Genomic DNA, 27,878 nt, shown 5'->3' on the forward strand with positions numbered 1-27,878 from the left:
AATTAGAAGTTTTGACATCCCAAATAAAGAAGCTTTGAGGAAACGAATGATAGGTAACTCGAACCGGGAGGGAAACTCCCCCTGACGGAAGTCTAGAAAAACAGAGGAGAAGGTGAGACGGAGAATGCCGGAAGAACTGGAGCTGATTGTACGCTCGTAATGACGATTGTCTGAACCGAATAGCCTACCTTTATAACATCATTTCCAGTTAAGAATTTACATTATTTTGTCTGCATCTATGTATGAAATGTCACACCTGTTATTTAAGCTACAACCTGACTGTATTTTTTATTTTCATTGAAGTTGTTGATCTAGTTTAGCTGGTTCAGGTTTGTTCGGATGAGGAGATGCGGTGTTTCGAGGCGTCAGAGGCGGTGTTACACACAAGGTTATCGGCGTTGTGTTTCCTCTCGCGCTGAACACAACTACAAATTTCTGTTATTGAAGGGCTCTTAAAGAGGTAAGGAGTTGAGTTCACTATTCATTCCAAACATTCTGTACAATTTGTGTCTTATCTAATTGTATGAGTCAAATGTTTTAGCGTTTAATATGGAGGCATTTGTTTTTATTCTTGTTTATGTTCGAGGCTGATCATTTCCTTTTCCTTTTTGTTTTTAGATCAGACAATGTCAAGTCGTCTGGCTTTAATAGTGACGCTGGCTGGTATCATCTCTCTGAACATCATGTTTTTCTGGTTTTCACCTCCAAAAAACTGTCCTCTTCCACTTCCTAGACCCGAGAGCAAGAGCTCTCTTACTGGTACAGTAGAAGACAAACCTGTTCTTCTACTTTGGGTCTGGCCTGAAAATTACAGGTTTGACTTCAGTGACTGCAAAAAGTTTTACAATATTGATAATTGTCAGTTGACGGATGATAGATCTCTCTACAGCAATGCAGACGCTGTCATGGTTTATCACAGGGGCATCAGTTGGGACCTGACCAACCTTCCTCCATCTCCTCGTCCTCCGTTCCAGAGGTGGATTTGGTTACATTTGGAATCACCGACCAACACTCAGAAAATACCAGGTCTGGAAAACCTGTTCAATCTCACTCTCAGCTACAGACAGGATGCTGATATTCCTGTACGGATGAAATTAAAAACCAGGAAGAAACCAGATGAGGAGTTTGTAATTCCCAAAAAGGACAAACTAGTGTGTTGGATTGTGAGTAACAATGCTGCTTTTACAGGTGTCGGCACAAGGAACCAGTTTTACCAAGAACTCAGCAAATACATCCAAGTGCATATGTTCGGGAAGGCTTATGCAACATTTCTTAGTTATGACGAATACTATCCTACCCTAGCTAGCTGCAAGTTTTACCTTTCCTTTGAGAACTCCATCCACAAGGACTACATCACTGAGAAGATAAATGGGCCGCTTGCTGCAGGAACCGTCCCTGTGGTTCTGGGTCCTCCCAGAAGAAACTATGAAAACTTTGTTCCCGGCGATGCCTTCATTCATGTGAATGACTTCCCAGATGCAAAGTCACTAGCAGAATATCTGCTTCAGCTGGACAAGGACGAAGAAGCATATCGCAGGTTCTTTAACTGGAGGAAATATCTCTATCCAACTCCTCATTTAATACAACAAACCCAAGAGTTTATTCTGGCTATTTGCACCGCCTGTGACCATATAGCACGACACAGAGAATATAAAGAAGCTCATGATATTTATGAGTGGTATTTCAATTAAAGTCAAATTAAATTAAAGTCAAAGTTTTGGAGTTTGATCAAAAGATCATTTTGTAATACCAAGATAACCATTACAGATCTTTATTGTAAAGGGTTTTTCATGCTTGTTCAATGAATCAATTAAACAATAAACAATTTTTGTACACAGTTTTTTGTACAATAATTGTACACAGTTTTACCATGTTAAGACGACCAATTTGAACGTGTTTCTCAATGCGCACATTCTGGCCATGTTCAAACTTGTAATATTTTTTTTATTGTGGCCTTGTTTTACTGATATCTTCTGTGCTAGAGTAAATTAATAAATGTTACATTGTAAATTAAGTAAATGATATGATCCATATTATAAATTATAAATTATAATTTATCTGTATGGGTTATTAAATGTTTGTTTTAAGTTATTGGCCTATCATTTTCATAAGTATTACACAGCATATGTTTATAACTGAACACACACATAACTTTATTCATTTTCACATAATAATGTTTTTGTAATTTGGTGTTCAACCCAAAACCTTTTATTATCATATTTTTTTGTCAGAGCTGTTGTGTAAACAAAACAAAAAAATAAGTCAAATAAGACACAGGTTAAACTATGTCCTCAGAACAAGAGTAAAGTGTCTGTTTTATTGGTAAAAGCCAATAGCCAACTGGATAGAAACAAACTTCTTAAAATAAATTTTCACTTTGTGAATCACAAGTGGTGATAAATGTATTTAAAGTCTAAAAACTGTAACTATTTTAAACACAAATGGAGACATGAGTTCTGCTATGACCCTATAGTTTGTTTGTGCTGTTCTGTCTCTGTACAGTAAACATCGTCTTGGATGCTGCAGGCTGATGAGTGCTATAATGAAATCAGTACATTATATTTAATCTATGTTTTGATATGTATTACAGGCTCGACATTTACGCTTGTCCGGGACAAGTGGATTTTTTGAAGGGGCACGTGAAAGAGAATTTTACTTGCCCGACCGGACAAATAGCCTGATTAAAACGTCAGTAACAAAAAATAACTATTCTGCATTAATTTAGTGTAAGTGACGACTGATAGTGAATATAATAGCCTAATATAATATATAATGTACTGACTATAACAAGGTTGTGTTTTTATATTTATAACATATAATACAGTAGGCTACATCACACGACCAAGAGCGCTGAACACCATCACGATTGAAAATGTGACACTGATTTCATATTACAGTTCAATAAAGTAATTCATATTAAGTCACTTGCATTTTAGACGCAATATTGCCAATATTTTTTGGGGGTTTTTTTTTTAGCAGTGAAAATAGTTCCAAAAAAAATCACAGAAGAACCACAGCGCATCTCAAAGGAAAACTCCATCGTGTTCCATTAACGAATGATTCAATGTTTTGAATGAATTGGTTGAGTCAAAGATTCAATGAATTCCTATTAATTTACAACTGCCTCATTCCGAATGAATCAGCCGTTTGAATGAATCGTTTGAATAAATGACTCAATGACTCACTCATTAAGACGGTCACCTGACCTACTGGTGGTTTAGTTTCGTGTTTAAAAGTATATCATTCTTTCCAAAAAAATCATTCTTTCTTATTTGTATATTCAAAAAATATTTAAAATAATCTCATTACATTATTTAATGCAGTTTAATTTGATTGGTAACAGCCCTTTAGCATCTTATTATTCTATTTTAAATTATTGATCAAATTTAAGAATTTTAAATGAAAGATGAAGCATATATTTAAAACTATTAGGGGAAAATGCCCTTTATAAAGGTTCAAATATCATAAATATACCGATTTATATATGTCAAAGCTGACTGAACAGTGATGAGAATACTGATTCGGAATAAATTATATTTACAACACATACAAAAAAAAAATCCTTTTTTTTTTTTTCTGGACAAACAAATGTTTTTACTCGGACAAGTGAATGACCGACCGAAGGACAATCAAATAAAAAGGCTTAATGTTGAGCCCTGATATATATTTTTATTATTATTCATTTATTTACTCATAAACTTGTCTTTAGGAAGCCATAAGTTATAGTGGCAAGAATAACTGTGTGAAACCTTTGGGGGTGGTGCTTCTCTTTCATCATCTCATTCGAGATCCACCTATGGAAAGGGCATCTGCATCTGACCTCTGCAGAAGCATCCAATTGCACCAAGTCTGGCCTGACAGACAGAAGCGCGTGTCCAATGCCCGGTAAGGGACCCGCCCCTTACCAAGTGTATAAAACACCAGCACGCGCTATCTTACCTCAGTTGTTATTCGCTTCTCGTGAAGTCTTTGCTTCGCAGCTCTATGGTTTTCGCTGACTTCACCACAGTCAACAGGAGGAAATATTTATTTTCGATCAGCCTCCGCCAGGCGTGATTGTCAGACGGTTACGGTTAGTTGCGATTTATTTCTGATTGCAAGCCACCCACGCTCGCTACCTGGATTTGCTCAGGCTTCCCGCCTGTTTTCTTAGCTTTCACCTCTCCCATGGATCACAAGCTCTCCGGTCCCACTAACGCGTCGGACTCGCAGTCACGTGCATGCCCTGCCGCCTGCGGTTCACTCATTGCCGCGAGGGATACCCATCCTTTTTGCATGGTATGCATGGGATTGAAGCATGCGGAAGAAGCGCTTTCACTTCCTGAGAACTGCAGCCATTGCCTCGCCCTGCCTAGGAAGCTTCTTCGACGTAGACTTAAGGTTGCGTCCACCCAAAACATGGACGAACAATACAACTCGGATGTTGGAGTAGGTGAAAGCGTTGCAGCTCCGGGGACCTCCCAGAGCATGCCTGCTCTCAGTTGGGCTGACCAGTCTAACGAGGGCTTACTCGAGGAAATCCTCCGGTATTTCCTCGCTCGACTATGAGCCGCCTGGCTCAGGCGAGGACGAGGACCCCGCTATACTTGATGGCTCGGACGACAAGGAAACCATCCCATCCGCCCAAGCTCCCCGGTTAGCGGCTCGGCTACACTGCCGCACGCGGTCCTTCTCAAGGTGTGTAAACGAGCGGCCGCTCGTCTCGGCATTGAATGGCCGGCACTCCAGAATGCCGTCGACCAAGAGAGGGATGTGTATGACGGCAAACTCCTAGGCCCCCCTCCCAGTCCGAGGAAGCAGCTCATGCCCGTCCTCCCCGCGTGCGCTAAGCACATGCGTCACTATTGGAGAGACCCGCTAGATCTCAAGCCCGGTTTGGCGGGTCTGGAGGTTAAGGATATGGCAGCGTGTGGCATGGGCGACCCTCCCACCATCGAGCCCTCGATTGCCAGACACTTTAACCCCTCGCAGGGAGGATTACTGGCCCCTCCCAGGCCAGTCCTTCCTAATAAGATGGACCGCTTCTCAGCATCTGTTTTCCAGGCCACGTACAAGGCCTCAGCTCTCGCGGTACAGGCTCTAAATGTTTCCTCCCTCCTCTTGGCCTACCAGGCTGAGCTTTTGGAGGACATGAGTTCACATTTGGAGAAAGGCGTGTCATCGCCGACGCTATGGAAGGAGATCGTTACTGTGAACGACCTGGTCCTTCGCAACGCCCGCCAGGCTGTTCAGGCCGGCGGACGTTCTATGGCCCTGTCTGTTGTGGGTGAACACGCCCTCTGGCTCAATCTCTCTGGTCTGCCCGACAGCGAGAAAAGACGCATAGCAGGAGCCCCAGTGGAACCAGGCCAGGCTCTTTTTGGCCCTGCTGTTGCCCTCATGCAACAGCGGTGTGATGATAAGAAGAAGGAGGATGAGGCGTTTAAACTGTGTCTGCCTAGAAAGGCCACTCCACATCAGCCCCCCTCACGGCCCCCTCAGGCCCCGGCCACGGGGAGGCCTTACCATAACACAGCCAGACCCAAGGCTCGCAGCAGGCCACCCAGCCAGCAGCCTAGCCAGCAGCCCAACCATCCTCCTAAGCCCTGGGGTAAGATGTCTTTCGCTGCGGCGGGAAGAGGAAGCGGCCTACCTGATGTTCAGCTCCAGGGGCCTCTCGGTCCAGGTTTTCGGGCGACCAGCCCATTGGACACAAGTTTGAGTTGTTCCCCCTCTTCACCCAAGAAGAGCATGTTTTCAACTCGAGGGCCCCTTTTCCCTCGTTCGGGTGCCCAACCTCAGTTCAACATGGACATGCCACAAGTTCAGGTGTGGTTCAGCTTCCAGTTTTCAAACTGGGGGGAAATTCACTGTCAAAAAGTGCCCTACCACTGTTGAAAAGTGCTCAACCACGGTCATTTCACAGTTTGCACAAACCACCTCTCACACATTCAATAAAGGTTCAAACCCCTGTGTGTGTTTCAAAAATAAAAAAATAAAAACAAAAATATCAAACACTGAGAGCGAAAGCTCTGCCGAGTGCTGTTGTTTGTCAGAAATCCTACATGTTGCCCCTAAGTTTTCCACTAGATGGCACCATTGTATCACAAATGAACGATCCGGTTGTATTGCCAGCCCTAGGCAACTCTCCGGTGAGGGTGGCTTCTCTCACGGCACACGTGACAGCCTGGCAGTCTGTGTCGGCTCCAGAATGGGTGATTCGCACCATAATGAACGGCTACAGACTTCAGTTTGCCAGAAAACCTCCACGTTTCAGCGGAGTTATCTTTTCTCACACAGAAGAAAGCTCCGCTCACATTCTGAAAAACGAGATCTCTTCTCTTCTCGAGAAGGGGGCGGTGCAAGTTGTGCCTCCGCATCAATGTCACCAGGGTTTTTTACTCCCGTTATTTCTTGATTCCAAAGAAGGACGGTTCACTTCATCCTATTCTGGATCTCAGAGTGTTGAACAAACATTTAAGGAAATACAATTTCAGAATGTTAACCCACAACGTTCTCTCTCGTGCAGTAAAACAGAACGATTGGTTCACATCGATCGATCTGAAAGATGCTTTTTTCCACATAAGCATTTATCCTCCACACAGGAAGTTTCTTTGTTTCGCCTTCCAAGGCATATGTTACAAGTTCACAGTACTTCCGTTTGGTCTAGCACTCAGCCCAAGAGTGGTCTGTCTGTGTGTGGAGGCAGGGTTAGCGCCGCTGAGATTAGCGGGGCTCAAAATCCTGACTTACATAGACGATTGGTTGATTATAGCCGATTCGAGAGAGACCGTCATGCAAAACACTGCTTGTGTAATCGCTCACATCACAGCGCTCGGCTTCAAAGTGAACGTGAGGAAGAGCAATTTCAGGTCTGGGTCTGGAGCTGAATTCGGTTACAATGCGTGCGCGTCTCACAAGAGCGCGTTCTCTCCTTAATGAATTGCCTCTCACAATTCAGAGAAGGAGCAAGAGTACATTATCGCGCATGTCTCAGGCTACAGGGTCTTATGGCTGCGGCTATACATGTCCTGCCTTTGGGCCTTCTGAGAATGAGGGCTTTCATGAAGTGGGTTTTATCTCTTCATCTCAGCCCTTTACGCGATCTCCGCCGCTCTGTCACAGTGACGCGCTCGTGCACAGTAGCGCTGCGCCACTGGAGGAACGCTGAGTTTTACACGCATGGGACCCTCTCGGGGCGATTATGCTGCGGAAAGTAGTAACAACAGACGCGACCTTAACAGGATGGGGAGCCACGCAAGAGGGCAGAACAGTGAATGGTGTGTGGCCAAGCACACTTCACTCAGCCCATATCAATTATTTAGAGCTCCTCACTGTGTGGAAAACTCTGAATCACTTTCTGCCCCGCTTGCAGGGGCATCATGTGCTGGTGCGCTGCGACAACACGACAGCTGTAGCATATATCAACCGCCAGGGGGGGATGCGCTCCTCTAAGCTGCATGCTCTCGCTCACAGGCTGTTAGTATGGAGCAGGCGGCACTTTCTGTCGTTACGGGCGACCCATGTCCCGGGCATACTAAACAGGGGTGCAGACCTCTTGTCAAGGGGAAACCCTCTCTACGGGGACTGGCGCCTCCACCCTCAGATAGTGCGTCTACTGTGGAGGAGGTTCGGACAGGCAACCGTAGATCTCTTCGCCTCGCGCAAAAATGCCCATTGTCCTACGTTCTTCTTGCTACGGGACGAGGACACCCCCCTCGGCGTGGACGCACTGGCCCATCCGTGGCCCAACGTGCTGCTCTGCGCATTTCCTCCCCTTTGCCTCATAACGCCGTCTCTGGCCAGGGTGAGGGAACGGAGCTTGACCATGATTTTGATAGCTCCCAGGTGGCCCAGGGCACTGTGGCTCTCAGAGATTATCCCTCTGCTGTATGCCCAGCCGTAGCCCCTCCCACTTCGCACAGACCTTCTGTCCCAAGCGAATGGGGAAATCTACCACCCGCACCCAGACAGGGTGGCCCTCTGGGCCTGGCCCTTGAGAGGGCCAACTTAAACACATTGGGGCTCCCCCCACGTGTTGTGGCCACCATTCAGTGTGCCAGAGCCTCTTTGACACGGCCCCTTTACGACTTTAAGTAGCGTGTGTTCGAAGAATGGTGTGAAGGGCGACAGTTAATATCATATCAGTGCTCAATCACTGATATTTTATGCTTTTTGCAGGACCTTATGGATAATGGAAGATCTTTTTCCACTATTAAGGTCTATTTAGCGGCTATCGCTGCATGTCATGTGGGGGGGTTCGACAGCGCTACGGTGGGCCAACATCCCCTTATTCGTAGATTTATGAAGGGGGCGCGCCGCTCTCTTCCAGTCCCCAGGAGAGTAGTTCCTGAGTGGGACCTCTCCATGGTGCTGGAGGCAATGTCTCAACAGCCGTTTGAGCCCCTGGGAAGTATTTCCCTGAAGAATTTGTCTTTCAAGACAGCTCTGCTCCTGGCCTTGGCATCTGCCAAGCGTGTCAGTGATCTCCATGCACTTTCTGTTCATCCCTCGTGCACTAAATTCTCTCTCAGTGGAGATAAGGTTTTTCTCAGGCCCAACCCGGCCTTTATGCCAAAATGCTTCCCGGCATTCATGTGTGAGGTGATTGAGCTTTCCGTGTTTCACCCAGCTCCTTTCTCCTCCACAGAGGATCAGAGGTTGAATGCTTTGTGTCCTGTTCGTGCCCTGCGGGTGTACTTAGACAGGACCCGCTTGTTTAGAAAAAGCGACCAACTTTTCATCTCGTGGGGCCCCCCGTACTCAGGGAACCCCATTTCCAAGCAACGCCTTTTTTCATTGGCTTGTGGAAGCTATATCTTTGGCATATGAATCTAAGGGAGTGCAGCTGCCTGAGGGCATCAGAGCTCACTCCACTAGAGGTATGGCTGCCTCTTGGGCTCTGTTTAAGGGAGTATGGACATATGTGCCGCTGCAAGCTGGGCCTCTCCCCATATGTTTGTCAGATACTACCGGCTCGATGTCACCAGAACTCCGGTAGCTCATTCTGTCCTGGGTGTTGGCTCTTTGTAGCTTTGTGCTCTTAGGCCCTCTAACCCTAACTTAGCCTGGGCTGCTTAGTCCAGCAATTTTAAAGTCACTAAGCACGTTTCTAACCTGCACCTGGCACCATTTACTCACCATTATGAGTGTGGTCAGGTTTATTCATGAATGCATGTTACCACATGTTATTCTTTGTTGCTATGTGTCTTCCTCACTTTGTGTGGTGGGTTCCTCGTGACGTGTCATGCACCGCCTTTCCAGGTGACCGTCCTCTGGCTTTCAGGGCCTCATTGTAGTGTATTGGGCAATCGGGGAGCTGTCCATATCTCCCATAGGTGGATCTCGAACACGAGATGATGAAAGAGAACAATAGGTTACTGTTCGTAACCCCGGTTCTCTGAAACATCGAGTGGAGAGATCTACCAAGCTTGCCCCGCTTGCTGCACGAGAAGCGAATATGCTCACTGTGGTAAGATGCTGGTGTTTTATACACTTGGTAAGGGGCGGGTCCCTTACCGGGCATTGGACACCCGCTTCTGCCTGTCAGGCCAGACTTGGTGCAATTGGATGCTTCTGCAGAGGTCAGGTGCGGATGCCCTTCCCATAGGTGGATCTCTCCACTCGATGTTTCAGGGAACCGGGGTTACGAACAGTAACCTATTGTTTCCCGGACAGGGTTTAAATTAAGACAGGAGTATGCCTTTATCTAGTTAATTGTGCATTTATTTTATTTTATTCCACAGCTGATGTGTGCAGTTTTTTTATTTCTTGCTTTAATATCATTTTCTCTTGTTTTGTTTTTTAATTGCAGTCTTTTTCTTCTGCCATTCATGCTTATCAGCTCCATGCAATTTTAAGCTTTTCTTGGTTCAGCTGCACGCAGAGTGAAAAGGTTTTTTGGCAGTTTACTAAAATAAAAGAGCCATTCTAAGAGCCATGTTTAAGCTGTTGACTTTTCTACCTTGAGAAAGAACGTTAAACGAACAATTTAAAAGGGCATGACAAAATCCTGACACAACGTACCAATGCATTATCCCTCATGAACAAATAGAACGTCTGATGTTTGCATATGCATACCAGTATACCATTACGACATCCTTCATGAATAAACATGACGTCTGATGTTTGTACACATATATACCAACGTACTTCGCGTCACATATGCAAATGTAGTCTCAATACAACAATTTCATTGGCTGCTGTGTGTGTTGTCCAAAATTTTCCAAAATTTACGCGTTTCGTTTAAAGACTATTGACCCCGATCGCTTTCATATGTCACAGGCACGCACTTCTTTAAGCTTGGTTAGGACAGAATGGACACAAACGAGCGCCATAATTGTCCGCTCGTAATGACGATTATCTGGACTGAATACGTGTGGAACAGTATAGCCAGAAAAGCGTCTCTGGGTGTGCATAAGAAAATCTGGGTGTGCCACATTTATTGTCAGATTAATGTGCAAAAAAAAACCCGACCCGGCGTATCACTAACTTTACAGAATAGACTGGGCTGATGTGTAAAACTATACTCAGGCTCGCCACATGACCATAATACTAGGCCTATATAAAAAATAACTCAACATGAAGCCTTTTCATGTGCTTGTCCTTCGAACAAGTAAATCGGTCATTCACTTGTCCAAATGAAAAAAAATTGCTTGTCCAGAAAAAAATAGGATTTTGTGTGTGTGTGTGTGTGTGTTACGAAACTGCTCCGAGACTCAAAGAGGAGATCCAAATGCAGCTTTATTGATATAATCCAAAGGCGTAATCCAATAAACAGGCAATGGGTCAAAACACAGGTAGACAGTCCAAACAAACAAGACAAAACAAAAACAAGACAGGCAGGGGTCAGAGGCAAGAGAGTAATCCAAGGAACAGGCAAGAAATCCGAATAAACCAAAAGACAAGAAACCAGGGAAAACGCTCGGAATTGCAGTGTAACACTTAAACAAGACTTCGCGGTGAGTGAATGAATGAACATGGTATAAATAGACAGACTAACAGGATAATGAGGTACAGGTGAGTGTGATCAGTGATGAGTCCGGGCAGTGAGTTATGGGAAATGTAGTTTGTGAGTGATAATAGTCTTATGTGGAGTGCCCTCTGGTGGCTCTCAAGGGCACTCCAGCTGGTGACCGTTACATAGCCCCCCCTTTAAGGAGCAGATTCCAGACGCTCCTAAAACTGTCCAGGAGGGAGGTGGAGCGGAGGCGGACCCGGGGGCGGGATGGAGGGCCAGGCCCGTGGAGCGGAAGAGGACCTGGAGAAGCAGGCTGTGCAGGCGACCAGGGCGGAGCAGGCTGTGAAGGCGACCGGGGCGGAGCAGGCAGTGCAGGCGACCGGGGCGGAGCAGGCAGTGCAGGCGACCGGGGCGGAGCAGGCTGAGCAGGCGGCCGGGGCGGAGCAGGCTGAGCAGGCGGCCGGGGAGGAGACGACCCTTCAGGCGGCCGGGGAGGAGACGACCCTTCAGGCGGCCTGGGAGGAGACGACGGTTCAGGAACAGGAACAGGCTCAGAGGATGCGGCGGCCATTTTGTCCGAAGACACTGGCTCGGCAGGACTGACGTGAAGCTCTGGCTCTGCAGGACTGACGTGAAGCTCTGGCTCTGCAGGACTGACGTGAAGCTCTGGCTCTGGCTCGGCAGGACTGACGTGAAGCTCTGGCTCTGGCTCGGCAGGACTGACGTGAAGCTCTGGCTCAGGGGATGCTGTGAGATTGTGGGACCCCTCATCCACAAAGCCCACAGTAAACGACGAGCCGCTTATCCGAAGAGCGAAGTCGACATATTGTATAAAAGTCCATTGAGGGGTGTTGTCAGGCATGAGGTACTCTAACATGTCCTCAAGCCCATAGCGGAAAATGTCTTTTAAGACCGCATCGTTGAGGTCCACCCCATGGCAGAGCTCACAAAACTCCTCCACATAGTTCTCAATCGGGCGGTCACCTTGGCTGAGACGGAAGAGACGGATTACTGGGTCCATGGTTTGCATCGCTGCTGGATCTTGGTGCGGCGAAGTCTTCTGTTACGACACTGCTCCGAGACTCAAAGAGGAGATCCAAATGCAGCTTTATTTATATAATCCAAAGGCGTAATCCAATAAACAGGCAATGGGTCAAAACACAGGTAGACAGTCCAAACAAACAAGACAAAACAAAAACAAGACAGGCAGGGGTCAGAGGCAAGAGAGTAATCCAAGGAACAGGCCAGAAATCCGAATAAACCAAAAGACAAGAAACCAGGGAAAACGCTCGGAATTGCAGTGTAACACTTAAAGACCCACTCCGATGAAAATCATGTTTTTTTAGGTGTTAACATGTTCTTGTGGCATTTTTCTTATGCTAGAGGACATATCTTGAGAAAAATAAGCTCAAAGTTGTATTTCTGAGTATTTCTGCATTCAAATGGCTGTGAATCAGTAGCAGACGCTAAAATGGCGGCTAAAATAGACTGGAGTTGTGACGTAGTAACTCCACTGGGCGGGGCCCGCCCGGTCAGGTTCTGAGGAGTAGAGAAGACGATGGCGGATCAATACCTATGTGCGGTAGCGGGTTGCAATGCTAAGAGGAGAGATATTGGTATTAGCTTTCATGCTTTACCAAAACATGTTGCTGTGAGAGATGAATGGATTACGTTCCAGGGTTCCAGACTGCGACCATTTTTTGAGAATGTGCGAGTTAAAATTTTATGTGGTCGCATTTGTGCGAGTGCATGGTCATGTACTACTCAGTTAAATTCAAGCATGAATTTTCCTGCATTGAACTTGTTTTAACGCCCGCCAAAGTGAATTTTTGTCCCGCCAAAGTCTTATTTGATCGGTGAGTAATGTAGATGAACTGCTGCGCTTGTGACAGGACATGTTTATAACTGAAAGAACGAGCAGAGAGAGAGACCCGGACGCGCGCGCGCGCACTCTCTGTCTTCGGAGCCAGGCGAAAATGTAAACAAGACCTCACCGTCTCCAAACTAAGCGCTGTCTTGCTCTCTCTCCCTCGCACATATTAATCCAAATAAATCGACACGGCGGTAAAAGGTCGGAAGACCAAAGTTTCATGTGGAGCATTCGGAGATTTTTTTTTCTTTTTCTGAATTGCCGCTGGGTGTGAATTGTGCTAAATAAGTTGCCTTATCTTCTCTGAAAAGCTTTCCGGACATTCAGCTGACATAAAACAACACTTTAATTAAACGAAAAAAACTATCCAGTGATAAAATGTTTTCTGTGTTGACAGAAAGAAAGAAAGACAGAAAGAGGCTGTTGCTGCCTATGTATCTCGCTTCAGCCAACGGCTCCGCCCACAACGCAGAGGCGAATTGCTAATGAGCTACTGCCGCTCTGCTGAAGCGAAGTCCCAGAAAACGGCACAGGTTTTGTGATTTTGGCTAAAAACGGCATAATCATCATTTAAAGACCACTGAGAATGTTTAAAAATAGCTCAAAATATGATCGGAGTGGGACTTTAAACAAGACTTTGCGGTGAGTGAATGAATGAACATGGTATAAATAGACAGACTAACAGGATAATGAGGTACAGGTGAGTGTGATCAGTGATGAGTCCGGGCAGTGAGTTATGGGAAATGTAGTTTGTGAGTGATAATAGTCTTATGTGGAGTGCCCTCTGGTGGCTCTCAAGGGCACTCCAGCTGGTGACCGTTAGAGTGTGTGTGTGTGTGTGTTGTAAAAATAATTTATTCTGAAGCAATATTCTCATCAGTGTTCAGTCAGCTTTTACATATATAAATCTGCATATTTATGATATTTTAACTTTTTTAAAGAGCATTTTTCCCTAATCGTTTTAAATATATGCTTCATCTTTCATTTTAAATTCTTAAATTTGATCAATAAATTCAATTGGAATAATAAGACTCTATATGGCTGTTACCAATCAAATTAATTAATTTACACTGCAAAATTACAACTGCATTAAATAACGTTATGAGATTGTTTTAAATATTTTTTGAGTTAAATAGGCTATTGGAAAGAATGATAGCCTACTTTTAAACATGAAACTTAACCACCAGTAGGGGGCGGCAGGTGACCGTCTTAATGAGTGAGTCATTGAGTCATTTATTCAAATGATTCGTTCAAAGTGCTGAATCATTCAGTAATGCGGTTATGCGTTCCGGTATATAGGCCCTGTCCCAAATGGCGCACTTCATGCGGACTTTCGGTCTCGTGGACTTGAATTGCGCGTGCTCGCTGAGTCTACGAGTCCGTAGGCCGTCCCATTCAGCATTTTACCGCTCTGAAGTGTGCTCAGCAGCGCCCCCTTTGTACCCTTGAAGCGGTCTTCCACGAAGCCCGCATAGAAGCAGGCTCCACGCACTTTAACTACCCAGGAATCCTTGCGAAAGGCCAATCAGACAACAGATGGGAGGAGATTTCACTCACGGATAATTGTTGACATGGCTGAGAAGAAAATATTACTGTTTTTATGACCTAAATGTACATTTTACCAGTTGTTACCTACATACGTAAACATTATGGTCATCGAGCAGTGGTTGATGTCTCAAACATAATAATAGCGCGTTTAATAATACGATCGCATTATGATTCATTAAATAAATAGAACCGAATGGCAGGGCTTTACTGAGTCATATGTAATCAGAGTATGAATATTGAAACCTGTAAATTGAAAAAATTATGTTTAAATTATGTTTTAAAATTGTAATCTTAGTTCAAATGGAACATTATGTATTATTATATACAACTGTATACATCATTTAAATTAAGCATGATTTATCTATTGTCTAATGCCCAGGTGAGGTGATATGCACAATATCAAAATATAGAACTGTAAAATTAGGCTGTGTAGTGGACATGGAGATAAGACGTCGGAGCACAAAAATGTGATTTCTCCTGTCCAACAACAACCAGACCGTTATTTCCGGCATGCCGATCGAGTCTGTCCCAAAAATACCTCTCAATGCGCCCTCGTGGACTCGCGCCAAGGGCCCTATAGGTCTGCACTACATGACGTCACCAAAGTGTGGACTCTGAGGAAGTCCACAAGTCCGGAGTGTGCCATTTGGGACAGGGCCATAGATAGATTTACGATGACGTCACATTTCTCACGCAACTCCTTACGGCGCCATCTTGTGTGTCAAGTGGGTCAAGCGTTTGTGTTACGGAGCATGATAATAATTATCCTGAATCTGCATTATTCTGAACACGAAAATCATACGATTGTTCTCCGTTTGGCTGGAGTTAATGTTCAGTGCTGCTCTTGTGAACATTTAGAGGTTTTGTGCTCTGGAGATGTGACACTTTATCTAATAATTTCCAAGATGGGCTAGCTAAATGCGCTAGCTCTCATCGGCTGTCAAATCGCTGTACCCAGGCGGCTGCTATCGACACAGCCCTTGAGAGGTGTTGGCTGGGCAGAAGCACACTCTGACGATTGTCCACCTTCAGGCTACACCTGGAGCACATCGCTCCGTGCCTCTGCTCTCCATCTCTCTCCTACACTAAATTAGTTCGGTGCGTTGTGTTGTTGTTTTTTTACCCAGATGGTGTTGTCTTGACACTGAGTCTAAATGTACCGTATAATAAGGGCTGTGCAGATATCAGCCGCCTGGCTACAGCGATGTGAACCGTCAATGCAGAGCTCCAGACTAACTTTTCCACGAGGGAGAGAGAGCAAGACATCCTGGGCTGTAGATGGAGGAGCTGAACACGCAGCAACATCGAAAGGCCAGGTTCTGAATAGTATGGGATGAGGGAAAATACAAGTCTCTGATTCATTGCCCACAGTAGATGGCGGTAATGCTCTATCTGAGAAGCGAGCTGCCAATAAAAACGAAAAAGAAGAAGAAGAGAGCAAGACAGCGCTTAGTTTGGAGACGGTGAAGTCTTGTTTACATTTTCGCCTGGCTCCGAAGAGAGAGGAAGTGCGCGCGCGCGACCGGCTCTCTCTCTCTGCTCGTTCTTTCAGTTAAACATGCGCCCAGTTCATCAACATTACTCACCGATCAAATAAGACTTTGGCGGGACAAAAATTCACTTTGGCGGGCGCTAAAACAAGTTCAATGCAGGAGAATTCATGCGTGAATTTAACTGAGTAGTACATGACCATGCACTCGCACAAATGCGACCACATACAATTTTAACTCGCACATTCTCATCATATCTTGCCTTGCAAACATCGTCTAATGTGTCCCTGTAAATAACCTTCACCTTGTCGCCAGGTTTGGAGGAATTTGTCATCGTTATCTCAACACAAAAGAGTCAAAAATACTTTATATTAACTGGCTTTCTATTAATGCAGGACAGTGAATGAACCGTGTCTCCCAATAGCTTCCTGACAGCTTTGACACAACATGGCGGCGCGCCGCAGAGTATAATGGGTAATTCGAGAAACGGAAACCCATCTATAGGCCTACTGTCTATGGATGCGTTGTGGTTCTGCTGGGATCTTTGTTTGGAACTATTTTCGCTGCACAAATAGAACAAAAACAGTCAATATTGTGTCTAAAAAGTGACTTGATATTAATTACTTGTTTATTGAACTTTCATATGAAATCACATATTCAATCGTGATGGTATTCAGCACTCGTGGTCGTGTGATGTTGCTTAACTGTATCATATCATATGTTATAAATATAAAAACTCCACATTAATTTTTTAATCGCTGTATGTTCATTAAGTTTCTCTGCGCGAGCCTCAACATCAGTCTACGGCTGTTCGCGGATTGGTTGGCAGTCCGAATGTCGGCAGTCTATAGGAAATTAAAACAAATATTTTAAGTAAATAACAATAGTCCAAGTTTAGAAAAACATTTTTATTAAGACTTTAAAAAAAGAATTCTGCATCTATTTTTAGGTGTGCCAGCTGTCACTGGCACACCCGTGGCTACGCCTATTGGCTTGGTTTGGAACATAATTTCCAGTTAAGAATTAACATTCTTTTGTCTGCAACTAAATGCATGAAATGTCACACACTTTATTTGCATCCTGTCTGTATTTTTTTGTATTTTTTTTCCCCCATTGAAGTTGTTGATCTAGATTAGCTGGTTCAAGTTTGTTTGCATGAAATTAAACTCTATATGAGCTCCAATTTCCGAGTTTTTGTTTCCACCCAGAAAGGACGGTGAGGACTGAGGTTTGGAGAGCCTAGGGTTGCCAGCCGTCTCGTAAAATACGGAAGCGTATTCACTCTTAAAGCGGTAAGGAGTTGAGTTCACTATTCATTCCAAACGTTCTGTACAATTTGCGTCTTATCTAATTGTTTGTGAGTAAAATGTTTTAGCCAGTTTAGTTTTTTAACTGCCTGATGTGCTGCTATTGTCTCAGACACAGTGCTACCTTATATTTCTTTCAAACGTATTTTTGGAAGTCACTTTAACATTACTTTTATTATGGAGGCATTTGTTTTTATTCTTGTTTATGTTCTAGGCTGATCACTTCCTTTTCATTAATATTTTCAGATCAAAAAATGTCAAAAACAAATGGTTCATTGCTGTGTCATCTGACTTTGGCTGGTATCATCTCTCTGAGCGTCATGTTTTTCTGTTTTTCACTTCCAAAAAACTGTCCTCTTCCACTTCCTAGACCTGAACAAAACAAGTCTGCCAAGAGTAAGAGTTCTCTTCCTGATACAGTAGAAGACAAACCTGTTCTTCTACTTTGGGTCTGGCCTGAAAATTACAGGTTTGACTTCAGTGACTGCAAAACAATTTACAATATCGATGGTTGTCAGTTGACGGATGATAGATCTCTCTACAGCAATGCAGACGCTGTCCTCATTTTTCACAAAGCCATTAGTTGGGACCTGACCAACCTTCCTCCATCTCCTCGTCCTCCGTTCCAGAGGTGGATTTGGTTTCATGTTGAATCACCGACCAACACTCAGAAAATACCAGGTCTGGAAAACCTGTTCAATCTCACTCTCAGCTACAGACATGATGCTGATATTCCTGTACGGTTGAAATTAAAAAACAGGAAGAAACCAGAGTGGGAGTTTGTAATTCCCAAAAAGGACAAACTAGTGTGTTGGATTGTGAGTAACAATGGTGCCTTTACAGGTGTCGGCACAAGGAACCAGTTTTACCAAGAATTCAGCAAATACATCCAAGTGCATATGTTCGGAAAGGCTTATGCGAAATTTCTTGGTTATGACGAATACTATCCTACCCTAGCTAGCTGCAAGTTTTACCTTTCCTTTGAGAACTCCATCCACAAGGACTACATCACTGAGAAGATAAATGGGCCGCTTGCTGCAGGAACCGTCCCTGTGGTTCTGGGTCCTCCCAGAAGAAACTATGAAAACTTTGTTCCCGGCGATGCCTTCATTCATGTGAATGACTTCCCAGATACAAAGTCACTAGCAGAATATCTGCTTCAGCTGGACAAGGACGAAGAAGCATATAGCAGGTTCTTTAACTGGAGGAAATATCTCTCTCCAACTCCTCATTTAATACAACAAACCCAAGAGTTTATTCTGGCTATTTGCACCGCCTGTGACCATATAGCACGACACAGAGAATATAAAGAAGCTCATGATATTTATGAGTGGTATTTCAGTTAAAGTCAAATTAAATTAAAGTCCAAGTTTTGGAGTTTGTTAAAAAATAGGGATGAATTTTTCTATCATTTCTAATTGGTTTTATGGCTGATCACTTGTGTAATGATGTAAAAAGATAATTTTGTAATACCCAGATAACCATCATTGATCTTTATTGTAAAGTGTTTTTCATGCTTGTTCAATGAATCAATTAAACAATAAACAATTTTTGTACACAGTTTTTTGTACAATAATTGTACACAGGTTTACCATGTTAAGACGACCAATTTGAACGTGTTTCTCAATGCGCACATTCTGGCCATGTTCGAACTTGTAATATTTTTGTTTATTGTGGCCTTGTTTCACTGATATCTTCTGTGCTAGAGTAAATTAATAAATGTTACATTGTAAATTAAGCAGGGCCGTGCACAGGGGGGTGGCCCGGTGGCTAGAGCCACTGCCCCTCTGCCCTCATCGACTGAGGTGCCCCTCTTCCATCCCCCCCCCGCTCCGCTCAAAGCATTCCGCTGATTCTGCTAATTCACTCCAGGTTTTCCCGCTCGCTCCGCAGCATCACTCACAGTATACAGTGGGGAAAACAAGTATTATATACACTGCCGATTTTGCAGGTTTTCCAACTTACAAAGCATGTAGAAGTCTGTCATTTTTATCATAGGTACTTTATCATAGGTCAACTGTGAGTGACGGAATCTAAAACAAAAATCCAGAAAATCACATTGTATGATTTTTAAGTAATTAATTAGCATTTTATTGCATGACATAAGTATTTGATACATCAGAAAAGCAGAACTTAATATTTGGTATAGAAACCTTTGTTTGCAATTACAGAGATCATACGTTTCCTGTAGTTCTTGACCAGGTTTGCACACACTGCAGCAGGGATTTTAGCCCACTCCTCCATACAGACCTTCTCCAGATCCTTCAGGTTTCGGGGCTGTCGCTGGGCAATACGGACTTTCAGCTCCCTTCAAAGATTTTCTATTGGGTTCAGGTCTGGAGACTGGCTAGGCCACTCCAGGACCTTGAGATGCTTCTTACGGAGCCACTCCTTAGTTGCCCTGGCTGTGTGTTTCGGGTCGTTGTCATGCTGGAAGACCCAGCCACGACCCATCTTCAATGCTCTTACTGAGGGAAGGAGGTTGTTGGCCAAGATCTGGCGATACATGGCCCCATCCATCCTCCCCTCAATTCGGTGCAGTCGTCCTGTCCATTTTGCAGAAAAGCATCCCCAAAGAATGATGTTTCCACCTCCATGTTTCACGGTTGGGATGGTGTTCTTGGGGTTGTACTCATCCTTCTTCTTCCTCCAAACACGGCGAGTGGAGTTTAGACCAAAAAGCTCTATTTTTGTCTCATCAGACCACATGACCTTCTCCCATTCCTCCTCTGGATCATCCAGATGGTCATTGGCAAACTTCAGACGGGCCTGGACATGCACTGGCTTGAGCAGGGGGACCTTGCGTGCGCTGCAGGATTTTAATCCATGACGGCGTAATGTGTTACTAATGGTTTTCTTTGAGACTGTGGTCCCAGCTCTCTTCAGGTCATTGACCAGGTCCTGCCGTGTAGTTCTGGGCTGATCCCTCACCTTCCTCATGATCATTGATGCTCCACGAGGTGAGATCTTGCATGGTGCCCAAGACCGAGAGAGATTGAGCGTCATCTTGAACTTCTTCCATTTTCTAATAATTGCGTCAACAGTTGTTGCCTTCTCACCAAGCTGCTTGCCTAATTGTCCTGTAGCCCATCCCAGCCTTGTGCAGGTCTACAATTTTATCCCTGATGTCCTTACACAGCTCTCTGGTCTTGGCCATTGTGGAGAGGTTGGAGTCTGTTTGATTGAGTGTGTGGACAGGTGTCTTTTATACAGGTAACGAGTTCAAACAGGTGCAGTTAATACAGGTAATGAGTGGAGAACAGGAGGGCTTCTTAAAGAAAAATTAACAGGTCTGTGAGAGCCGGAATTCTTACTGGTTGGTAGGTGATCAAATACTTATGTCATGCAATAAAATGCAAAATGAATAATTTAAAAATCATATAATGTGATTTTCTGGATTTTTGTTTTAGATTCCGTCTCTCACAGTTGAAGTGTAGGCTATACCTATGATAAAAATTACAGACCTCTATATGCTTTGTAAGTAGGAAAACCTGCAAAATCGGCAGTGTATCAAATACTTGTTCTTCCCACTGTATGTGTCTGCGGCGCTTTCTTGAAACTGAGAGTGAACACGACAGTTCACGAAAGCTGTCGCATTAACAGGTTGGCTATGCAAGACAGTGGTTGAATCTGTGAAATTCGTTTTTTTTTTTTTTTTTTTTTTGGTATTTATGTCGGTAAGGTTTTGCTCTTGGTCTTCTAATAGTGCTAACAAATTGTACAACATATCCACGTTCTTAGAATTAGCTGCTTGTCTAATCAAATCTGGCCATTGAAAAAGACATCCCAATCATAAAAGATTAGGTTATTAAGATCTTTCAGGACATGGTACCAAATAGAAAGGTTTTGCTGTAAAAGGAAAAGATAAATACCAAAATGTAAAACGGTAAATAGTTTCTGTTATTATCACCAATCTGTAATTGTGAATCATAAAAAAATAGGTTATCAAGATCTTTCAGGACATGGTACCAAATAAAAAAGTGTTGCTGTAAATGGAACAGGTAAATATAAAAATGTATTACATGGCTTGGCTGAATTCTAATGTAGAATGCGGTCTGTTATTATTTCTTGATAACAGACCGCTGCAAAGTATAACACACCGTTGCCATGAAAAACAGAGTGTTGCTAAGGACGCAGGATTCTAACCGTAGAGACGGACTATTTTCTTTAGCGGAAGCAATACAATCGGTTTTAAATCAATAAACTCCTTTTTAAATCAATATTTTGTGTCAAATTATTGATTTATTTGGTGGGTGGCCATGTAATAAGCGGGATAATGTAGAGCGAAGCGGTTGTTATAGCGAATACAGCCCCTTCAGGATTCAAGCTCCGCTTCGCGTCAGGGTCCCGATCAGCCTGTCGGGGTATATAACAACCGCCTCGCTCTACATTATCCCTTACGTAAAACAGCAAATAGTCTCTGTTATTATCAGCAATGTGTAATTGTGATGTTCTATCAAAACATCTACAATAAAGTCTACAATTTATTTGAGTGTGTGCTGTCTTCTCTTTTAATTGTATATTTTGTAATAACTGGATAATTTGAGTTAACAAGCAACCCCCTTATTGCCCCTTTTTTTGGTTTAGGCCACTGCCCCTCAAAATGTCTGTGCACGGCCCTGCAGAAGAGTAAAAAGAATGATTAGATGGAGATGAATTCTGTTTATGACGATCTCATGAAAGGCCTATAGGCTACCACAAATTTAATTTCTCGTGCTATTTATACGGCAAAAATGTTTGTTTGTTTTTTTGCGTGCTACGCACTGTAAATTTAAGATTAAGAGTGTGGAGTGCGTGTGTATTACACGCCATAAAGTGCGTATCATGCACGCGAAAAAACTGTGTAGGCCTATCATATACACGCAAAAACTATTTTTTGCCGTATAAATGGCACAAGAAATTAAATTTGTGGTATAGATACGCACTTTCATGAGATCGGGCTGGATAAGTCCGTAAAATCGAGTAAAAATCACAGGCTTCGTTTATCCCGTGCGAATGCGCCACACGGAGTACTACGGAGCCCGGGAAGTCACCTGTGGGAGAAAAAAACAACAATCCGTGGCGACGGTTTTGCAATCCGTCCGCTCAGTTTATAAACCGCACTCACGAATTCTCAAACTGTTCCCTCGGTTTAACAAATCGTGCCCACGGATTAATAAACCGTACCCACGAGTTTCTAATCCGCGCTCTCAGATTTGAAAACCGTGCCTTCAGTTTTTGCAATCTGTACCCACAAATTCATAAACCATTCATAAACTGTACCCACATTATTCATTCAAAATCTTTTGTTTATTTGTGATAATCTTAGCACTTTATTATTATTTTCTGAATAATTCTGAATAATATTTTGCTGAATCGTTCAGGAATGAGGAAGTTGTTTAATGAGTCATTGAATCTTTGACTCAACCGATTCGTTCGCTGAATCATTCAGTAATGCGGTAATGTGTTCCGGTGAGATGCGCTGTGGTTCTGCTGTGATCTTTGTTTGGAACTATTTTCGCTGCACAAATAGAACAAAAACAGTCAATATTGTGTCTAAAAAGTGACTTGATATTAATTACTTGTTTATTGAACATACTTGTCATATGAAATCAGTGTCACATTTTCAGTCGTGATGGTATTCAGCACTCGTGGTCGTGTGATGTTGCTTAACTGTATCATATCATATGTTATAAATATAAAAACATGAATTTTTTCATCGCTGTATGTTCATTACGTTTCTCTGCGCGACCCTCAACAACAACAGTCTGCGGCTGTTTGCGGATTGGTTGGCAGTCCGAATGTCGGCAGATATATATATTTTTTTTTTATTAAATTTTAATTAGAACAAATATTGTAAGTAAACAACAATAGTCCAAGTTTAGAAAAACATTTTTATTAAGACTTTAAAAAAATAATTCTGCATCTATTTAGTATTTACGCCTATTGGCTTGGTTTGGAACATCATTTCCAGTTAAGAATGAACATTCTTTTGACTGCAACTATATGCATGAAATGTCACACCCTTTATTTGCATCCTGTCTGTATTTTTTTGTATTTTTTTCCCCCCATTGAAGTTGTTGATCTAGATTAGCTGGTTCAAGTTTGTTTGCATGAAATTAAACTCTATATGAGCTCCAATTTCTGAGTTTTTGTTTCCACCCAGAAAGGACGGTGAGGACTGAGGTTTGGAGTGCCTAGGGTTGCCAGCCGTCTCGTAAAATACGGAAGCGTATTCACTCTTAAAGCGGTAAGGAGTTGAGTTCACTATTCATTCCAAACATTTTGTACAATTTGCGTCTTATCTAATTGTTTGTGAGTAAAATGTTTTAGCCAGTTTAGTTTTTTAACTGCCTGATGTGCTGCTATTGTCTCAGACACAGTGCTACCTTATATTTCTTTCAAACGTATTTTTGGAAGTCACTTTAACATTACTTTTATTATGGAGGCATTTGTTTTTATTCTTGTTTATGTTCTAGGCTGATCACTTCCTTTTCATTAATATTTTCAGATCAGACAATGTCAAGTACAAATGGTTCATGGCTGTGTCGTCTGATGCTGGCTGGTATCATCTCTCTGAGCGTCATGTTTTTCTGGTTTACACCTCCAAAAAACTGTCCTCTCCCATTTCCTAGACCTGAACAAAACAAGTCTGCCAAGAGTAAGAGTTCTCTTCCTGGTACAGTAGAAGACAAACCTGTTCTTCTACTTTGGGTCTGGCCTTTAAATCACAGGTTTGACTTCAATGTTTGCAAAACAATTTACAATATCGATGGTTGTCAGTTGACGGATAATAGATCTCTCTACAGCAATGCAGACGCTGTCTTCATTTTTCACAAAGCCATTAGTTGGGACCTGACCAACCTTCCTCCATCTCCTCGTCCTCCGTTCCAGAGGTGGATTTGGTTTAATGTCGAATCACCGACCAACACCAGGAAAAAACCAGGTCTGGAAAACCTGTTCAATCTCACTCTCAGCTACAGACAGGATGCTGATATTCCTGTACGTATGATTTTAAACACCAGGAAGAAACCAGATGAGGAGTTTGTAATTCCCAAAAAGGACAAACTGGTGTGTTGGATTGTGAGTAACAATGGTGCCTTTACAGGTGTTGGCACAAGGAACAAGTTTTATCAAGAACTCAGCAAATACATCCAAGTGCATATGTTCGGAAAGGCTTATGCAACATTTCTTAGTTATGACGAATACTATCCTACCCTAGCTAGCTGCAAGTTTTACCTTTCCTTTGAGAACTCCATCCACAAGGACTACATCACTGAGAAGATAAATGGGCCGCTTGCTGCAGGAACCGTCCCTGTGGTTCTGGGTCCTCCCAGAAGAAACTATGAAAACTTTGTTCCCGGCGATGCCTTCATTCATGTGAATGACTTCCCAGATGCAAAGTCACTAGCAGAATATCTGCTTCAGCTGGACAAGAACGAAGAAGCATATCGCAGGTTCTTTAACTGGAGGAAATATCTCTCTCCAACTCCTCATTTAGTACATCAAACCCAAGAGTTTATTCTGCCTATTTGCACTGCCTGTGACTATATAGCACAACACAGAGAATATAAACAAGCCCATGATATTTATAAGTGGTATTTCAATTAAAGTCACCTCAGATTTTGGAGTTTGTTAAAAAATAGTGATTCATTTTTCTACATGTATTTTTTTTGATAACCATTAGGGGCCAATCTCTGAAAGTGCGTAGGCACCTCTTGAAATCGTTAGCGTTCCTATTATTATTATTATTATTCCGTATGGAAATCTATGGCAGCCCATAGAACCGCTTGCGGGAAAGTTATGAAATTTGGCACACTGATAGAGGACAGTCTGAACAGTCACCATAGCAAATTTGGAGTCTCTAACTCAATCTCTCTAGCACCACCAACTGTCCAAAGCAAAGTTCCACTCATGTTTATGCTAATAACTTTTAAACCGTAAAGGCTAGAAACAAAAATCTTGTGTCCTCTGATTACGTGTCTCAAGCCGATTCGATTGCACCCTATGACGTCATTTTCTGTCATGGAAATCTTTCCGCCATTTTGAATTCCTTTTTAAACTCCTCCTAGACGGTTGCTCCAATTTGAACTCCTCCTAGACGGTTTCTCCGATTTTCATAAAAATTTAACCAGATCATCTTCAGACCATGCTGACAAAAATTTAGTTGATTCATCAAACCATTCTCAAATACCGCACAAACTAATTTTACGTAGCGCTTGCAAAAACAGACTTAAGGCTGTATGGCTGCAACGCTTTATCGTATTCAGACAAAACTTGGTACATGTCATCACAAGCATGACCTGAGGTGACATGCTGCGTTTGGCGCAGCGCCACCTACTGGTCCGGAGATACGAAAAATGGCTCTTTTTGCTAATAACTTCTGAACGATTTGTCCAAAAATCATAAAAGTGGTCTCGTTAGATTCAGGGCATCATGCCGAGTCGACGAGTCATGCCGAGTCGACTAATATCTAATTTTCCCATATTGGCCATTTTGGATGTTGGCCATTTTGAATTTTGTACTAAAATGCTGTATTTTATGAACACATGAACATATCGTTACGGAACTCGCTATGGGTCATCAATATGATGCCCTGAAGGAGCATGAGAAGTTTCGAACCAGTGCCACATAGTGGTAAAATTAATTTTTCAAATGCTTATAACTCTAGCTGTGGTTGACTTATTTTCACGCGAGTCATCTCCCTAGGTTCCTGAATCTTTGCCGAGTCCAACGATACCAAACATGTTAGGTTTCACCTTACGGTTTGTGTAGTGTTGTGATTTAGCGTTTAAAAAACATTTGCCGATATCTTCGAAACTGATCGAGACGAAACCATCGTAGGAAGTTTGGAAACATAGTTCGTTGGCTATGTATTACTGCCCAAATGTTAAAATTTTGATAGTAAGTGGCAAACAAAAATCCAATCAAAGTCGCCCATGGGTCATTTTTTCTGCACTCAAAAAAAAACAACACATATAAATGTCTATAACTCTAAAACAAAATGAGATATTTTCACCACATGTATGGGCTTACTCTGAGAACACATAACAAAAGCGGTGGAATTGCACCACTTGGCGGCGCTATAATATAACAAAACCAGGACATTGCCATTAATTACAATATAATATCATGATATTAAATGCTACACTTTACGAATGCATTCAGCTATCAGGTTAACCATAAGCTACATTAGCATTAATATAGCTTAGCATGCTAAATTGGTTAACATGCTTTTGTGTGCTAATTCTTACACTGAAGTCTCTTCTCGTCAGTTTGGTAAGTCAGCGTCAACTGAGAGGCGCAAGCTGTTAAACCACGTGCCACGAGCTCCGAACCCCGAACCATTCAGTTTGTGGTTTTGAATCCTGTGTGGCACATGCCCAGACCACAATAGGTACAGTGGCCAGAAGTGGTGCAAAGATGCATTAGTTCCAGACATGGTGTCTATATGAGAAGGAACTCAATAAATAAATAACTTTTTTTTTTAATTAATTTTGAGTTGATTCTCACTTGAATTATGGAACATCAACATCTTAATGAATGCATGTCTTCCCAGTGGCGCGACAGGCATCTGATCCAGAGATAGTGGGTTCAAGTCCCGCGTGGGATGACTTTAGAAAAATTTGTGTGGAATATTGTGTGATTTGGATTCCTTTATTATTCAATCATTGTACTAATCTTAGATTAGAAATACGCATGTTTTTGTTCATTCTGTGTTCATTCTCATCTGAACTTCTGTTCATTTTGAGTTCATTTTCACCTGCACTTCTGAACCAGCTGTGAATGTATGTTCAATCTGCACTGCTGTTGCAGCTGCTTCAGGGGCTTGGCCCCGTATCGTTGCTTGCAGCTATATTTTCTAATTAATTTTATGACTGATCACTTGTGTAATGATGTAAAAACGAATAAAGAAATGTCCCTTTTTTAGGATACTGTATTTTAAAGTATTTAAAAATGTTAAATACTGTATTTATCATTTTGTAACCCAGATAAGCTTTACAGATCTGTATTGTTTCCTGTTTGTTCAATGAATCAATTTATTAAACAATAAACAATTATTGCACATGCACGTGTGGAACGGTCCTTAAGGTTTACACTTTTGGTTTACTGACAGAAGACAATTAAGGTCACAGATACAATAGCTTAGGAAACCAAGGAGACTTTTCTACTGTCTCTGAAATACACCAGGAGAAAGATGCCCAGGGTCCCTGATCTCCTGCATGAACATGTTATAGTCCTGCGGGAGGAGGACTGCAAATGTGAACAGAGCAATGCACGCCAATGTGTGTAATGTAAGACGCCTAAGACAGAGCTACAGGTCTGGGACAAACCACGTGTGATCATATGTCCTCGCATATTGACCTGATATTGACCCCTGCTCTGCTCAGAGACTCATTAGTCAATGTCTGACTGTGAAACTTGTTCGGTTTATGTCTCAGTTGTTAAATCACAAATATTTAAACATGTTAAGAGAAATTTGCTGGAAATAAAGCAATTGAAAGTGAGAGGACATTTCTTGAGTATATATATATTTTTCATGTCTTTCATTGTTGCCTGGTTTTTTCTGTAATGCAAATGTTAACAAATAAAGACACAGACTAATACTGACTCATCCTTGGGTGCGGTAGCAACTTGTTAGCATCTATTTAAATCGCACTGTTTTTATTATATAGCCTATTATATTATAGTATATTTACTATTATTATAACTAGGCAGTGTCAAGGAATAGTCTTTGAAATTTC

The 27,878-nt window shown here is 42.7% G+C and overlaps 3 protein-coding genes across 5 annotated transcripts in view; all 3 read left to right on the top strand.

The window, feature by feature from the left end:
* Positions 1 to 27,203, top strand: part of LOC309512341 (4-galactosyl-N-acetylglucosaminide 3-alpha-L-fucosyltransferase 9-like) — a 176,477-nt gene extending 149,274 nt beyond the window's left edge. The window contains exons 2-4 of the mRNA XM_082187885.1: positions 17,056 to 17,139; positions 17,401 to 18,523; positions 24,756 to 27,203. Coding sequence (XP_082044011.1) covers positions 17,409 to 18,500 — 1,092 coding nt within the window. The 5' untranslated portion in view covers positions 17,056 to 17,139; positions 17,401 to 17,408 and the 3' untranslated portion in view covers positions 18,501 to 18,523; positions 24,756 to 27,203. The remainder of the gene's footprint in view (positions 1 to 17,055; positions 17,140 to 17,400; positions 18,524 to 24,755) is intronic.
* LOC309512345 (4-galactosyl-N-acetylglucosaminide 3-alpha-L-fucosyltransferase 9-like) lies at positions 82 to 27,203 on the top strand. 3 transcript variants are annotated; one of them, XM_082187891.1, is made up of 4 exons: positions 232 to 460; positions 619 to 1,692; positions 18,486 to 18,523; positions 24,756 to 27,203. In XM_082187891.1, the coding sequence occupies exon 2, from the start codon at positions 627 to 629 to the stop codon at positions 1,689 to 1,691; it is 1,065 nt and encodes a 354-aa protein (XP_082044017.1). In that variant the 5' UTR covers positions 232 to 460; positions 619 to 626; the 3' UTR covers position 1,692; positions 18,486 to 18,523; positions 24,756 to 27,203. The 3 variants fall into 3 exon arrangements, with proteins under 3 accessions (XP_082044018.1, XP_082044017.1, XP_082044019.1); XM_082187892.1 differs by lacking the exons at positions 18,486 to 18,523; positions 24,756 to 27,203 and adding an exon at positions 82 to 207 and having other exon boundaries at positions 304 to 460; positions 619 to 2,390; XM_082187893.1 differs by lacking the exons at positions 18,486 to 18,523; positions 24,756 to 27,203 and having other exon boundaries at positions 406 to 460; positions 624 to 2,390.
* LOC309512343 (4-galactosyl-N-acetylglucosaminide 3-alpha-L-fucosyltransferase 9-like) lies at positions 23,432 to 27,203 on the top strand. The gene has a single exon (XM_082187887.1). It carries the CDS (start codon positions 23,653 to 23,655, stop codon positions 24,742 to 24,744), a length of 1,092 nt encoding a protein of 363 aa, XP_082044013.1. The 5' UTR covers positions 23,432 to 23,652; the 3' UTR covers positions 24,745 to 27,203.
* Positions 27,204 to 27,878: the final 675 nt, after the last annotated feature.

The sequence above is a fragment of the Leuciscus leuciscus genome (assembly GCF_965113295.1).
Source record: "Leuciscus leuciscus genome assembly, chromosome: 13".
NCBI classification, from domain to species: Eukaryota; Metazoa; Chordata; class Actinopteri; order Cypriniformes; family Leuciscidae; genus Leuciscus; species Leuciscus leuciscus.